Here is an 18,183-nt window from a genome sequence, read left to right on the forward strand (position 1 = left end):
TTGGTAACCAAGACAACAAGCCAAGTTCACTGTCATGCTTCTCAAACCACTGCAGCACAAATCTGGTCTTGTGACATGGACAGTTATCCTGCTGCAAGATGCCATCATTTTCGAGGAACTGATCAAGCCTGCAGGAATGCCTGTGGTTCGCACCAATGTTTGCACAGTCCGCAGCTGTCATCGTGTCTTTTACTACCACCACAGAAGCCCTGGTTAATGTCCCTCAAAATGTAACACAGCCCTCACCAGTCTGCCTCTGCAGTGTGGTGTACGTTTCAAGCAGGCATTCAAGCAGATAACTGTGTATCTGGAACAGACTAGCAGCCTGGTGTAACAAGGAACATTTCATCCGACTACACAACTCATTTTCAATTATCCACAGTCTAATCTCAATGATCCCATGCCAACTGCAATTGTAACTGTCAATATGATCAGTTCAACATGAGAACATGCAGGGGTTATCTGTCAGCAGATCTGCCACAGGTCTACCTCCAATCCTGCTTTACAGAGCTGGCAAGTGTCCTGCCCCACTTTCTCTGATGAGGTGTTGATATCTAACATGTTGTCTCCTAATTGTGACTTTATTGTCCGTCTACCACTTTCCATAGTTGCTCATGACTGGAGCATGGAAACAGCCAACCAGCTTTGCCATTTATGAGCTGCTCATTCCGAAGTGCTAGGCTGTAACAATCTTCTCAAATGTCAATTATGCCAATAGATTTCCTGACTTGCAGCATGTATCATTGCTAGAATGAGTCCCCATTCATCTCTGCTCCACACTGATATTTTTCTAAATGTGTCACATGCTTGCAATGTTGCCAGGCAAGATTCCTTCACATGGTGGGCAGTGGGCACCATGTCTGGTCTTACCTGTGTATGTCACTCCGATAAAAGATCAGTTTCTTTTCAGCATGATCCCTTACAGGATTTGACTCACAACTGCATCATATCAAATCCTTGTTTCTTACTAGTTCCTGTAACGATCAGTGTCTGAAAGCTTAAAGGCCTTTAGTTCACATAAAAGTGAGTGAGCAATTAATTTTTTTTTACATGCAAAAAATTTACAATGAAGAAGCAAAAAACTTAAGAAACCTTTTCTAGCAGACATTATGCAACATACGTACAGGAATAGCGCTTCCTTCACCATCTGCATTTTGGTCATTCTCAGCAGCAGCTTCAACTATCTGAACATTCCCCAAGTGTAATATTGCAGCCAGTATCCTGAACATATCCATCTGCTCCTTAGATGAAAAACCCAGCAGATTTAATGCATTGGTTGTTTCTTCAAGCATCGCTCTGTCATCTATACCTTGAATGTGAGGACTGGAACCTTGATTTAAGTAATGAAAATCATCCTGGTGGGCTAAACAGAAAATAAAAGAAAAATCAATAAGTATATTCATCACATTGAAGAAGACTTTAATAAATGACAATATTGTGTGTTTTGCTAGTAACAGTGACCATATCCAGCTTAAAAATACAACAGGACAATTTAACACTCAATAAAAGCTTGGTGCTCTTATTGTAGTACAAGGCAAACTATGTTAGTTCATAATGTACCTTATTTAATTATTTCAAATACAAACTAGAAGCTAATGTAGTCACAATTCCCTTAAGAAATAAATCATTACAATGACAATGAAATCTGATCCAGTTATTACCTACATCACCAATCTCGTACGTACTCAAACCAATACCCACACAGTTGAAGGCATTCATGAATGTCTTATGAAAGGGCTTAATTAAAGCTATTTTAAAACACCATAGATCTAAAACACACAGTGTAAACTTACATACTAAGTAAGACAGTTTCCTCATTCAGTATCACAGGTACAGCACCATGCTGCACTTGGCAAAGAGAGATGCACATATATTAGAGTGTCACAAACAAGAAACTACTCTAACAGTCACAGTGACTCAAGCACATGTTCACATAACAAGTGTATCCACAGTGCAATGGAGCCAGCTCAGAAAGGAGTGGCAGAATGGAAGGGGGAAGGCACAAATTCTACCAAGCAATATTTTGCTAAAATAATGGGGTCCCTTACATTGAAACACTGGGGTAACGCCTCAAGTGGTTTTATTTCTTTGTATATTATGCAGGATTGTAGTCATAATATTGACAGGTACTATAATCCAATAAAAATTACTTAATAGTTGACACTTCACACTTTGAATTGATTTTCAAAAACTGGAGTGCTCAAACATCATGTCCAAACTGTTCACCATCACCAAACTGCCACAAAAATTGCTCAGTTCACTTCCAACTCTTTGTCCAGTATTTATGCTGGATGTGTTTGGATCCTGAATCATAGGTCTCACACACTAATTTTGTATTTCATGACACATGATAACCATATCAAAAACAGTGCACACACAAAATGGTGCTAATGAAACACACACGTTTCATACACAGTGCTAACTGAACTCTTCTGCATACTTCCACACAAGACGTGATTCAACGTCACATACACAGTTATCATAATTACAGATATTGGCTTACATTACAGAAGCTTCACATGAGGTTGTGTGAAGCTGAATTTTTGGAGGCTGCAATACATCATTGTGACTGGAGCACCAGAGTCATAAATATAACTGCTCTAGTCAGGCTTTTGTGGCAATGGTTAGAGTACGAGATTGACATGTAGAAGATAGTAGGTTCGAATCTCATCAACTGTAGCTTTTTTTTAATTAATTTCTAAATCTAATAAACAGTCTGATTATTATTTTAATTCAGCTAATTGGTTTAAATGCAATTTTTTTATTTCTAATTCTTTGCTGTGCCATTTTCATTATCATATCGACTTTATTTGCTCTTTTTCTCGTTCCCAGCATTCTTTCTTCATTTAGAACCTGCCCGAGTTGTCTGTAATGTTCTGCCAAGTACCAACGAGGACTGCTCATCAGTTGGTAATGCAGCAGCTTGTGTAGTTAGTGTGAGGATAGTTTCAGGTAATCAATGATAGCGAGAAATTACAGTTTTCCTTTAGCACTGAAACTGCATTTTTTCTGTCTTGAGGATTGCTTGGAGAGGCTAGCTTTAATTGCCGTGAACAAAGTGATTGTGATTTTATTTCTGCCACAGATTGCCGGCTACTATTTTCTCAGATACATTGCACATCACGAGGTTGTGGTTAGCTTCGGATACGAATTTAAATTCAGGGCTACACAATGCATCATCTGCCACAGTTCAGTCATTGGTCACTTAAAATCAGTTGTTGACATAGCATCACCTTCTTATTTACTCATTTGTGTGAAAGATATCAGGAAATGGAGTTCTTACAATCTGTGAAAAGGAAAAACAGGAGAGCTAATACACAGCCTAATGAGCAACATGCTCTAACATTTTTATCTTCAGAAAAAACAAGTGCAAATGTGTTTAGACTCAAATAGACTCCATTTTACAGATGACCACAACTAGTTGACCATATTTTGTAATTATAAATTTTGTAGTAACAGTTAGGTTTCTGATTTCATACACAACATTTTCTGATGGAACACAATTACTTACCAGTTGTAAACAGTTCTTCCATTACCACTGGGTAAATCCACTTTGACCAATTTTTCATGGCATAAGCATGCAACTCAAGACAAAGTCAGCAGAACACTAATATCCTACATCAAGCAGCTCTTCAGTAATGTGAGCTGCCTGCACACTGTTCTGACATGACATCTGATGCTCCATACATCACAAACTGGGAGATCCACCAATTGGCTTATGAAGCCAGCACAATTTGAGACTTCATACTCTCAATGACCATAAAGCCTAGTTTACATGACGACATTACGTAGCAGGCAACTGCACTACCAGCCACTGCGCATGCGCACCGCACATTTGCGCAACTCGTTGGTGAAACTAAACTCTTTCGGCGTGTTCCAACATTAGCGACACTAGTTGCATGAGTTTTTGTGGTTGTGTGTGTTCGTAGAGTGTAGACAAACTGAAATATGAAGTGGGGAATGGAGAATAATGTTTGCTTTTCAGATATCTATGCTTTGCATAGGTATTTGTGGATTTCAGTGATGCTGATTACAAAAATTAGCAACATATTGCTGCCGGCAAGACCATCATGTGCGATCATAACAGATGGTTTGACAATATCTGAGCTGCAGGGCCAAATTTATTGAGTTAGGAGCACATATACAACTGAATTAAGAAAAATACAAGCAAGTGTGATTCTAGCTGTGGCAATGCTCTCATCTGCAAGACTGAAATCCCATCGTTTGATCTGGCCAACTCTTTGTTAAGCAATATTGTTGACAGGAGGGAAGGCTATATAAATTCAAGAAGCTGTATTCTTTTTCAATATTCATCTACTTAAAATGTCACTGCAGTGCTCCCCATTCACATATGTTAGAATTTTGAAATATTGCCACTGTTCAGATCTATCTTCAAGAGAGTAGTTTGCAAACCATTCTCTTCTTAATGCGGCCTGCTTCAAATAATTATTGCTGTTAATGTTAATAATTGTTTCTGTTAATGTTAATAATTGTTGGTGTTAATGAAAAAAACATCAACAACAACTAAAACCTCATCTTATAGCATGCCAAGTGTTCTCGACTGTAATGCATGCAATATGATATGTTATGTCAACTCTGGCGACAGTGCTTCATGCATTACAGTACCTTTATTCCTTATCGCAAAATTAACTCTATTTAGAAGAAATGTGAACAGTTCTGGTAACATTCTAAGATAATTAAAAGAACTTCTTGGCTCTCCCATTATAAATTATTTCAGCAAGGATGCTGAGCAACTGAACTGACGTCTTTTCTTCAGCCAGTCGTGAATCTAAACACGTTTCTTACTTTTTTCCTTATGCAGCGATTCCACGCAACAAGCTTTAACTCCATCACAACTCGTGCGACGTGCAGCTGCCAAAACTTTCATTTCAGACACGACTCGGGGACCGACAAAATGACGAAACTGAAGTGTATACTGGTGTCGCCATATCTACCATCATATATGAAACCACTTGTGTGCAAACTCATTCCACACAACAAGTGGCGCAATCCAATGTCGTCGTGTAAACTAGGCTTAAGGAGATAAAACGTGATGTGACATTTGGTTTCACGCATTGTAGCTTATTTCCCTCACCACAAGCTATTCCTCCACCCACCTGCACACAAATGATGATAATCACATGGCATTGATGGCTGGGAGTCCCCACCTGGGGAAGTTCGGCCACCGAGTTCCAAGTCTTTTCAGTTGATGCTACACTGAGCGACTTGGGTGGTGTTGATGATGACTACGACGACGATGATGATGATGATGATGATGATAACAGAACACCCAGCCCTGAGTGGGGAAAATCTCCTACCCAGCAGGGAATCGAACCTGGGCCTGCTGCATGGCAGTCAAATGCACTGACCACTCAGCTGAGGAGGTGGACACTGCACACAAAACTAATTCGACGATGAGACAAAAGTACGCAAGTTTCAAGACTGAACCAATAACAAATACAGAGACAATTAAGATGGTGGTTTTAATGCTTTAGGTATTTTACATGGCCTCCCTGCTCCTAAGCACAACAAACAAAATGTTCGTACAGCCATGGGAAACTGTCAGTAAGGTCTTCCTTTGGGACGACGTTCAACCCATGTGTCACATTGTCTTGAATATTGGTTGTGTTGTCAAAGTATCGACCCTTCATGTGAATTTCTGCACTTCGTCATATAGCAGTACATTCACATGGGTAACACAAAGTCTCGTACCCCACGACGATTTTGTCCAGAAAAAAAAACACGCGCACACACACTATCTTTGTTGTGCATTTTACTCAAATTGTAGCAGGCATCCACAACTTAATTTTTGTTTGCAAATCAGTGAGAGTTTGGAACAAATTTCTTACACACCTTTCTATTCTTCAAAACATTCAGGAGAGTGTCTTGAACAGTTGATTTAGAGATTTTACTCCATTGCCACTTGTGACACAACAGTGTTGATATACTTTGGTTGCACAGCCACTGCTTCATATTGCCTGGTCACAAATGACTGCTCAAATGTATATCCATTGTTAGTTCAAGCTGCCAAGATAATCACTGTGGTGATGTTGGTTATATGCCAGGAATAAAATCCAACCCCAGCACTTTTTGGATGAACAGTGTTTCTTGAATGCTGGCCATGTTGGCTACTATATTTTTTAGCTCACTTCCATAAATTCCTACACACCACAATACTAAGCAGTGTGTTGAATATGTGTTATGCAATGTGAAGGAAGTGTCAGTTTTCTGTATTGTTTTTCTGCTGGGTCAATCTACGGTGTCGATTAGAAGGCAGCAATGGAATGACAGATGGTGAATCTACTCCCTTGATGTCCAATCAGCTGCTCCACTGTGTTCAGTATCACACACAGCTGAGCACTTAACACCAAAAATTCCTAATGCTGGACTGCATCTATTCTCTCGAAGTACCACTGTGTGCAGACTCTTACATCATATACAGTCAATTTGGTGTCGTACAAATGGTCTGTAACAATGGAACATACATAAATTCTAACTGCTCGCTAGGAACAAAGCGAAAAACATTTCCTATTCAATTCACTGTGCCCAGAGAAACTGAAAATTCACTCTCATAACACGAAGGCGCCACACTGCTCAATGAGCTGAGTAAATTCAATAGTAACTTTTTTGTGCACCAATACTAAAAAGAGGTTGCACATGATCTGCTGCATCACCAGCTACGTTCTTTGTGCCTGGACGCTAAGCAATGGCTTAGTAACTACGTGCAAGGCAAGTCAACCCATTCACAATGTTTCCTACACCAGATGGCAACATCTGCTCGATATGCCCTTTTACCTTATTTTGTATTTTCACTTGCTTCTGTAACAAATTAGTTAACTCTCTAGTGGTTTTGTATGTCCCCTAACATGGGGGGTCAAGGGATTAGGGTGAGAGGAGCAAACAGCGAGGACAATGGTCCCATTGGATTAGGGAAGGACGAGAAGGAAGTTGGCCATGCCCTTTCAAAGGAACCCTCCTGGCATTTACCTGAAGTTATTTAGGGAAATCATGGAAAATCTAGATCAGGATGGCCAGACAGGAGTTTGAACCATCATCCTCCCAAACGCGAATCCAGTGTGCTATTCACTGCGCCACCTCACTCCGTGCCTGCAGGCACATAAAAGCTGTTTGCACTTTACAATGTCCATAGAAGGATTATATTATTTACTTCCACCCAACTTGTTAGCACAGCTTCTCCATTTTTACATACTGATTTTTAATAAACACAAGTCTTCTCATTTTTGTTCACTTTTTCTTTTGATGTCTGCCAGTAATTTTGTGGCCTGGTTAAATTAACAACAAGAGAAAATTGAATGTTCAGAGAAAAACTAGTCAAAACTGGGAGACAAACAGCCAGAGAAATTATACAAATTAAAAAAAAAAAAAAAAAAAAAAAAAAAATCAGCTGAAAGACTGAAAACACAAATCCAAAGAAGCAGCAAACATGTAATCAACATAAAACAAGCGACTATTACAAAACATTCAAACAATATCATCAAAGTACGTGCCACCCACACTTACGATAAAAAATTAAAATGGGAAAATGGCATACTATAATTGAAGCAATGCCCAAATTTTGATTGCCTACTTCAATGAATCACTTAAACTGTAAGGAAACAAAATAAACTTATAATTTGACCCTCATCATAAAAATACACCTATATTAGAAAATGTTATACCACCAGATTACAACATGTCCCAATCAATTGGTTGCAGAACCATGGAAGAATGCGAACAAACCCTTTGAAACCTACATGAACACTTCATAGACTTTTTAGACATGGAGAAAATGCCTGAAGAGTGGAACACAGCAACAATCCACTCACTACACAAAGATGGTGAGAGATTGGTCCCAAGTAATTACTGGGGGATATTGCTATTTGATGTCACATCTAAGGTTTTATCTAGGATTACGTACACATGCATTCAGAAAAAACTCAACTACAGATTTTGAGAATATCATGGTGAATTTTGACCAGGAAGAAGCTGTCCTGACCAAATTATCAGTCTGAAGCAGATCATGAAGCATCAAACAGTTAAAAACATGAGTTTAGTCATCACTGTTGATATCTTCAAAAAGTATGACAGGACTCATTGTGAGTCATTACTGAAAATCCTTAAGGAATTCAATCTACACCAGAGTTTATAAACTTCATCATAATCACCATTAAGAATACCAGGTCAAAAACTAAATTTTGATCTAAACCGTCTGAACTGTTCGAAATGCGTACAGACCTTCGACAGAGGGATGGACTCTCACTATTACCACTTAACTGTGGATTGGAGACAAATCGTACAAGAATTGAATACGAAATGCCAAAGATCGAAAAAATAGCAACCTTAATTGCCTAGTACTCACAAACAATATTGTGCTACTGGCAAATAATGCGGAAGATGATATACTTCAAATTGAAGTACTTGGGGATAAAAGGGGAAGCAAAAACTGAACTGCAAATTTCATTCAAAAAAAGAAAAAATAAATAAATAAATAAAAAATTATGGAAATGGCGCCAATCTTCAAGTTTGAAACACTACCTGGCTGACCGAACAATAACAAACCAACTGAGATTGTTAGTACACCCATTTATTTTGGTGAAATCTTAGCTCTGGACACAAACAAGAAAGCCACAATATAAAGTTGAACAATTAAATTAAAATAACCACAGCAAAACTCCTGGCCAACCTCCACACACAAATCTCTCTCAATGAATGCCAAATCCAAAACACACTACTATTGCATTGTTAAACCTGAAGTAACAAATTCAAGTGAAACACTATTCAAGTTGGACCAAAATCAGCAACAGATGAACTACAGAAGGCAGAGAGAAGAATCAGCAAAACCATCAGCAACAGAAACACCAAATAAATGGACAATGGAGAGTACTGACCAATTAAGTGGTGTATCGGGAAAATGAGTCAGCAATGGATACAATGCGAAAAAGGTGGATTCATTTTTTCTGCCTTCTATAAAGATTATCAAAAACTGGGCAAGTGAAACAACTATTCAACTACTTTTGGAAAAATAAAACCATAAAAAATTGGTTAAAGAGGTCCAGGATGATTTAGAAGAGTTAAATATAACGAAGCAACAAATTAAACACATAAAAGAGGAGGCGATTCTAAGGGGTGGACACACAAAACTTCTACTAAATAAATTTAAATAAAAACAATATGTAATAACCAATGAAGAAAGGGCAGCCTAGTCAGAAAAAATGAAAAACTTTTGGGAACAGAAGAGGAAGCCGCAAATCCAAATCTCAACTTGGAAGATTTGGCTGTGTATGGACTGATTCAAGTGCTCCAATGTGGGTGCAAAAAAGTGAGAAACATTTCTATTATGCATACCATTATACTTTCCACACAGGTTGCTTCAGAAAACAAGCATTCAATTACTCTAGTTGCATCTTAAATCTATTTATGTTTCACTATAGCATGTGAGCCCTTTGTCAGATCATTTCTTCCCCACCCTTTCTGCTGGGATGGGAATCGTGTGATACTCTGAGAATTAGCTGAGAAGCCTCATTGCTCTCTTACATTGACTTCAAGTACCATTGTTTCAGTAGCAGAAATTTTATTAAGTTGCCAAAAAATGAAATCTGTATGGTCTGACACCCCATGACCTGTTTTTTCTTGGCTTCGAATCTTCTCTCCACATTTTTCTTTTGGATCAGCCAGAATTTTCATACCAGGGACACACAAGTCGTCTATGTAGCATGGAAACCACACACTGCTGATTATCCATGGTCTCCTTTAGATGTCAGGAGGAGACACATTTAGTCAAATTTTGCAGTTACACTTACGATTAGAAGTAAGCTACGTCAAGGTGTTCCCTCTTAAAAAGGGTTTCTGAATGTCCAAAACAAGTAAGGACACAAATGTAGAGTGTTGCTGTGCCCTTTAGTCCTCCTTTGTTTCAACATATGGTGTCTCCCAAATGACCTTGATTTTTAAACTTCTGCTTTTGTATGTTAAATAAGATACTCCCTACTACATACTGGATACATTTGAAAGCAGTTTAGGCAGTCTTGTCAGGATGAATAGGAAGCTCTTTTATCAACAGATCTGCTTCATTTGTCAGGTGGTCAGATATATGGCACTCAAATACGCAGATAGAGTGTTTGGTATTTGCTCCCTAACTTTAAAACAAATACATCCAACTGTATTGAAGTATGGAAGCCCTGGAGTGTTTTAGGTCTGACAAAAATAGATGTTTCACTAAGTTTCCACTTGCCCTCTTCACTCAGTTTCTGACATCTTTCATTCTTACTACTTCAGTGTCGTAAGTGTTGAGGTATATCATATACCCGTGCAACTGTAACGGACATATACAGACTCCCCAATGCTATAGAAATCACAAGTATTTCCACCTCCACCCACTTCCCACACCAATTTCTCCACGGCATATAACAATACCAGGAAGCTACTTAAGGAATGCTAACCACTACACAATTAGTGCAAAGTACAATGTCAAACATCTAATAGACATATGTTAAATTATGTTGGTCTAAGAGAAGGGTAATATGTAAAGCCTTCAGTAACTACCATAATAGAATGTTACTGTAGACATTTTTATCGTCATCCATTCATACTGTGACTCCAAACTTTGTATCTCGACACTTACTGATCACAATGAGCAGAAGTGAAAAAAATAACAAAATAAAAGTTTGGGTGCAGATCTCATCTTTCACTGTACCTTCACAAAGATAAGGAACACTGCCACCATTCATTCTTTATACAACTGCTAAATGAGTTACTTAGACATCAATACCAGTCAGTGTTGAGAATCAGATGAAACTGCTAAAATTCAACAAGGCCCCAGAACCCAATGAAGCGCTTCTCTAGTTCCATACAATGAGTACTAATCTATTAGGTCCATTCTTTAACTGGAGTCCACTGCAGATACCTTCAACAGCAGATACCTCATAGCTAATGGAAGAGTGCCAGAGGTCACACACTTCTACAAGAAAGACAGCAGAACTGATTCACAGAACTGCTGACATGCATCACAGTCTCTGAATACCTTAGAGTAATAAGGTGTATTCAGCATTTTGAGACTTTCAAAATGCTCATACTTCAGTGCTACCAAACACATTTGTACGAAACATTCAGTCAGGTTTGTGACTGGATTTAAAATAAATTTCAAGCAGATGTGTTACCATGTCTGAAGTTGTCCACAAACACACACAAGATTCTGGGTGTGCCCATAAATATGTTATGGTTACACTGTTACACGCGAGAAAATAGTGTGATCATACCACATAGGAACAGTAGCCTGTTAAGCAACTGTAAACTTACACTGTGTCTATGAAAGAGATTCCTATTGTCAGATTAGTTTTGGCCACACACTAATACTGTTAAAGTGTGTGGGATCCAAACCAGGAAGGATACACCACATCCATAGTAACAATGAGAAAGGTCACACAGCCAGAAAATTTCAGAAAAATTGGTTTGAAGGCAGAAACTGCATACATTCTTCAGCCCCCTACATAGTATTTCAGAAGAGATGAAGATATCGATAACCTCCTCCTCCTCTTCCTGTTTACCTTATGGACTCATCACCTTTACGCTGAGGTAGCTGGTGATCAGATGCCCTTCTTGATGACACCATTCCTATCTGCCCCCCCCCCCCCCCAGGCAGAATTTGTGCACCCCATCTGTCTGCACCTAGAGTATTTGCAGGTTTGAGTGTGAGACTGATGCTCTAAATGTTTGTGTGGCATGTATCTGTGGCAGGATTTGGCAGTTGGATGTGGAGAAATGGCCTAAAAACCACATCTGCACTGGCCAGCTTACCAGCCCTTGTCCTTAATACATGAAGCAGATTTGATCTGGGGACGGGATCACATGCACCCCCCCCCCCCCCCCTCCATACCCCAGAAGTGGCACATTAATGCACTCAGCTATCTTGACACATCACTAACCCAGAAGATATTGTTACAAGCAAATTAAACTAAAAACAAGAACAGTTGCATAAACAATCATTTTTCATAAACTACAGCTGAGAATGAATTGGAAGTAAATATAAAAAGTATGTTGAAATTATCTACATGATGTTTCTGTGATGATAATACCAACTTACAGGTACGATGGAAAATGGAATATGTATCAACTTGAGATAGATAACTTCGGTTTGGAAATGACCGAGTCTAAAGGCAAAGAAGAACTGAGGCACTTTACAGTTTATTATTGGCCTGCCAACAAGGGTAAGAGTTTATGTAAATACATGCTTTTGTAATTTTATTTACCTGCATAATTTGCACAAGGTGCTATATTTATCAAGCATTTGAGACTGTCAATCATGGCATTCTTTTAGAAAAATTGGAAGCATTAGGTTTTCATGGGACAGGGAAAAAGTGGTTTGAATCATATCTACAAAACAGAACACAGATTGTAGGACTGATGTCCGATTACTCCAACCACAAAATAAATTTAGTATCAGACGCAAAAAAAAAAAAGAAAAGAAAAGAAAAGAAAAAGAAAAAAAAGTGGAAATATGAGTGCCGCAAGGCAGTATTCTAGGCCCCTTATTGTTCCTTGTCCTGTCCACATAAATGATGTTCACACTTCAGATCGAGAAGCAAAGGCCATACTATTTGCAGATGACACTAGTGTGATAATCGGTGCAACAAAGGAAATGCTGCAAACAACTACTGATCAAGTAATAAAGAATGCCCACACTTGGTTCAATGCAAACCACTTGACAATAAATTCAAATAAAACAAATTATATGCAGTTTGGGAAAATATGTCAAAATGTAAATCTAGATCTGTTGTTGGGTGACAAGGCCATAGAGGTCAACAAAATTGCTGGGGATTAATGCACATAAAAATGTTAATTTTAATGACCATGTAATGAAACTTGTGCAGAAACTTAACTCAGCCTGTTCTGCTCTCAGAATTACTGCAAATGTTTGTATTGCAGTAGGTGCCACGACGGCATATTTTGGGGTCCCAGCACTTGCCGTCTAAAACAAATCTTTCTGTTACGGAAAAGGAATAACAACACACAGTCATCCACAGACACAACGCAAACCCTTTAACACACACACACACACACACACACACACACACACACACACACACATCACACACGTGAATGTAAGGGCTTCCTGTTTAGGGAAGACAAAATTAGAGCCTTAAGGCAAACAGACTATGCAGCTAAAATACTGTTGTATACATGTATGGAAAGTTGTATTACTGTGCCTTGTATGACCAAGTGTTATCCTTTATACATTTTTTGGTACAATTTTGTATGAATTATTCTTTGTAGTACTTAATATAAAATTTTGTATGTTCCTTTTCCATAAATTGTTTCCCATAAATTTACATGTACTTTTGGACAATATCCATACAGTATTTATTGTCTACGGATGGATAAATAAATAAAAAATAAATAAATCATTTGCTCAGAGTGGTGTCACACAGCTTTAAAGCAAACATTATATTGTGAAACAAAATTCTGTCATACCTTTGTGAACAATATCGCTGTTGTTCAGATACTGTCATTGGCAATGAATTCTTGTCAGGAGATTGTCTTCATTTTCAGATGGTGTCTTTCACATTAGATGTTTCATAAGGCCTTACAAAAATAAATCAAGTGGATATGTTCCTGAGCAAGATACGAATAGTATGCTGTCTTCATCAAGCGGGAGTGTTCACAAAGATGACATGAAATACTGCCCAATAGTGGGAGAAGCATATACCTCTGAAACACTGATGCAATTAAGCAGAGAGTAAGAACACACAGACCCATTAACCAACCACTGACTGCCTTCCAAGAAGGGCACTGCTGATTTCTGTTAATGGCTATCAACATCTAAAGCACTGGGATTATCAATAGCCCATACATAACTCTTGCCACTACTGAGCATCTTATCTGGCAAAACAGACTTCACATGAGGAAACTGCATGTCCAGAATGTGAGGGTCAATCTTACAGTGTCAACTCGACACATTATGAAGCCTGAAGTCAGTAGGAATTTAAGCTTGCACTTTCTGTGAATTGTATAGCCACTGCAGCTGCTGACCCCACACTAATTTCCATACTGTACTATGAGGAACATTGCTTTATGAAATTGATTAAATACTGACTGAACACTCCTCATACAAGTGAACGAGCACCACTTCATTTCATTTGGGAGTTCCTACAGTTCATTGCTCTTATTATTTGTTGTTGTATCACTGCCCTGTTTACCCTCAACTGTTGCAGGTGTCATATCATAACTTGTGTCTGATGCCTCGTATGTAGGTAGTAAGAAGTTTCCCATTCCTATCCTTCAGTATGTACCCCTCCATTTGGTTGGTTCTGCCCACCTTACAGTATCAGCAACTGCGTACACAGTATATCTGTTTACCGCATCATTCAAACAATGATTCATAGGTTACCATATCACAAAGGTGCAATTACCTCACAATATGTGGAGCTACATAAATTTTGATTATTGCCTATGAGCCAGTGTTTCTCCTTTTAAATCGATACATTTGTCGTTCTAAATCATTCTTGTAAATTTTTACCAACAGTATGGAAAAAAAAAATGTTGATTCATTCCATCACCGACAATTTTGGGAATACCATTTCTCAGATCTCAATGCTCAGTGTAATGTAAATCCACAAAATAATTTCCTTTTGTGCAGTATTTTAATTTGAATTAATTCTCTCATTCTTATTAAAAATTGTAGTTCATAACTAATTGCTGCTTCTACCATTTAGCCATTCATTATTTTTTATGAAACTGTAAATGCACCATTTCTCAAAAGCCAATGTAGTATTTATTGGGTTCTGAACATGTACCTAACTGAAGTTCAGGGTATTCTTCTCTTGCTGCACAGAGTTGATAAAATATATGATAATTCCTTTCTTCTGGTGCCTGGAAGACAACACGAGACTTCTCCAACAGGTAAGTGCGCATACTTGCTCCTTGTATATGATATTGTTTGTTGAAATGTATTTCTATGAACTTCCCAAACCTTGAGCTGTTGTCATTTCTTGTTGTTTTGGCATTACCTATTGACTGAAAAATGCAAAGGTAAATTATTAATATAAAATAAGGCTTTGTTATTACTTTACTTAGTTAGGCAATTTAATTTACTATAAATTTTGCCAGTACTGAATGAGAACTGCTCAACACTGCCAACAATTCTCATCTCTAGTAAGAATAAAATCACACACAGAAAGTTACTGTAAATACTGTATTAACAAGTATGACAGAGTGCATCATTCCAGAAACCAGAATGAAAGCAAAGAATTCTTAACTATTTGCATATATAAAGAATCTATTTTATATAGTTGATATGATATGAAATAAAACAAATTGTACTTGGTTGGTTTGTAACAGACAATTTAGAAGAATTGATGAAAATGTAAATTAATATATGAAAGAAGCTCGTAGAAGGTCTACATGTGACATTAATGCTACCAAAAAACAGTACGTCATGAAAAAGCGAGGCTGTTGAGAATATTGTTACGCACAAGTAACATTCTTAAAAGAGTTCTTTGGTGTACAAAATGTAGTAACACCCTTCATGAATTTCTAATACTATTTGATAATCAGTACAAGACTGGGCAGCAATCCTGAAGGGAAACTGTGTTTGTCTGGATAAAACAACAAAAAATCTTAGTAATCATTAACACTCCATAATTATTTTAAGCATTACATTAGATAGAGTTCCTCTCTGAGTTTAGATATATTCCGATGTGAATTGCTCCAAAAGGTGTTTTCAGTATAATAAAAAACACAGAAGTAATGGCTACATGCTATTACTATGCGACTGTGCAAAGCTATCCAGTATCATCCTCTCCGGGGGACACCACCTTGGCGAAGCACTGTCCATGAGGCTGTAGAGGCCTGCGTATCCGCGTGAAGTTGATAGCTATGGTGAAGGTAGAGGACCTACTACCAGAAAGGCCTTAGCTGATGAATCAGACAGAGTGGCCCACAATGTCCTGTCTTCCTTATCCACTTCTAGTCCTCACCCAATTCCCTTCCTCAACCCAACGTGTGATGCAATCCGTGCCGAGAGGTGTATGGCACATGGGAACATGTGTCACAAATGGAGCCTCAGGGATACCGGGTGACCTCTCTTAGTAAGTAGCCTTACACCGTAGGGGGGTTTCTGTGGTGTGGACCGTGTAGATCCCCAAATCTCGTGGGACCAAGATGGACACAAGTGACAAAAATAAATTAGAACAAACTGAGGGGCAAACTGAGACCTCAGACACACAAACATCAAGTCAGGACTGATGGAATGCACTCCCATACTGAATCAGGGTCTAGACCTGAGCAAGAAGTGGGAACTGTAACTGAGAAGTTGGACCAGACCAAGATTAAAGCCCTGTCTGGGGCCCAGAGCAGCAAACTTCTCAGGGAACAGAAACAAAAGGAAGGAAAAGAATGGCTTCCCAAACGAAAGTGGAGGGAATTAAAAGGGCTTGAGCCCAAGACCCTCCCCCCCCCCCCCCCCCCAAGAAAAAACTGTCTCAAGTTGAAGGGGACGCCCAGACACCCACAACGTCGAAGACAGATAACAAGAGGATAAGGAAGGAATCAAAACTCTCCCCTCTCAGGATAAGAGAGCCCAGAAAAAGCCGAGGTGTGAAACAGGGAAACAAACCTATAGTACTGCAGTCTCGGTTTTTAAGATGGCAGTTATCCAAGAAGGCTATCCACTGGTAGGCATCACCTCACAGCAGGAGCAGCTCGTACAGATGGCATACGGTGGAATGGCTCAAGGTTGAGGTGCCCATGATATCCCCGTGGGAGGATGCGAAGCTGTTGGTCAAGACAACAGCTGAGCTTCTTAAGACTGTAAAGGTATCAATATGGGTACCAAAGATCCTTAAGGATCTCTCTCCAAAGATTCTGTTCGAGAAAATAGGGGTTCAGAACCCAAAAGTCTCGACCGAGGATTGGGGAGTAATCAACCTGCAGGATGAACCCTGGTGGTGGAGGTCGGAAGTCCCTGAAGGCACTGTGAGAGCAAGACCTGAAATTGCTTTTAGGGTTCTTGCAAGTTGCTGTCAGGGTAATCAAAGACCTCAGGGGCAATGATGGCAGCAACATAGAGACTTGCGGTGCTGCAGATTAATCTGCAGCACAGTAAAGGGGCCACTGATGCCCTGAGTTGTCGCCTGGGGAGACGGGAAGTGGACATGGCCCTGATACAAGAACACTACTTATATAAAGAGGGTGTATCGGGCCTCACTGGCACTGGAGGTAAACTGATTTATGCTAGAAATCTAAGAAACTCCAGAACATGCATCTATGTGACAAACGGAATTTCTTTCATGCCAATGACGGATTTCTGTTCCAGGGACCTGGTGACCATCAGGATGCAGCAACATGAGAGAGGTATCATGAGGGAAATCGTTTTAGCCTCAGAATATCTTCCTTATGAAGACAGTTCTCCTCCTTTGGAGGTGAGGATATGGACAGAAACTTGCCATCGGCAAGGCAACCAACTATCGATTGGATGTGATGCCAATGCTCACAATCTAATGTGGGGCAGCAAGGACACCAACAGTAGAGGTGAGTACCCTCTTGAATTTCTCTTGTCTAACAACTTGGAGATCCTGAATAGGGGTGATGAACCTACATCAGGAATAGCAGGAGGGAAGAAGTAATTGACATAACCATTGGTTCCATGATGATGGGCAGCTATGTCAAACAATTGCATGTGGCGTTAGAGCCATCCTCATAGAACCACATATATATTAAATTCAAGGTTGAAATGGGAATCAGACAGGCCACGGCCTATGGAATTCAGACTGGGAGACATACAGGAGTGACCTTGACTTAAGCTTATCAGAAATTAAAACCTTGATAATGAATCCAGTAGAGATTGAGAAAGTAGCAGAGGCTGTAACCTCTACCACAGTAACCTCATACCAGGACAACTGCTCAGTCACCAAGAAGTGCACAAATAGGAGTGTGCCTTGGTGTAACAATAACTTGGAAATGCAAAGAAAATAGATACAAAGACTGTTTAACCTTGTGAGATGTAAAGGACAATGGGAAAAATATCATGAGGCCCTTCTCAACTACAACCTTGTAATTAGACAAGCAAAGGGGGCATCATGTAAGGCATTCTGTGAGGAAGTGGAGGGCACGGCTGCTCAAGCCAGACTTCACAAAATCCTCACTAGAGTACTAACTAATCCATGAGGTACGCTGAAGGAGGAGGATGGG

At 39.2% G+C, this 18,183-nt stretch overlaps 1 protein-coding gene across 1 annotated transcript in view; it reads right to left on the bottom strand.

Annotated features, from left to right (window-relative positions):
- LOC124721661 (unconventional myosin-Va) overlaps positions 1-18,183 on the bottom strand; it is a 348,113-nt gene that overhangs the window by 78,318 nt on the left and 251,612 nt on the right. The window contains exons 6-7 of the mRNA XM_047246731.1: positions 14,790-15,009; positions 1,125-1,363 (exon numbers count right to left, since the gene is read on the bottom strand). Coding sequence (XP_047102687.1) covers positions 1,125-1,363; positions 14,790-15,009 — 459 coding nt within the window. The remainder of the gene's footprint in view (positions 1-1,124; positions 1,364-14,789; positions 15,010-18,183) is intronic.

This window comes from Schistocerca piceifrons, chromosome X, assembly GCF_021461385.2.
Source record: "Schistocerca piceifrons isolate TAMUIC-IGC-003096 chromosome X, iqSchPice1.1, whole genome shotgun sequence".
NCBI lineage: Eukaryota > Metazoa > Arthropoda > Insecta > Orthoptera > Acrididae > Schistocerca > Schistocerca piceifrons.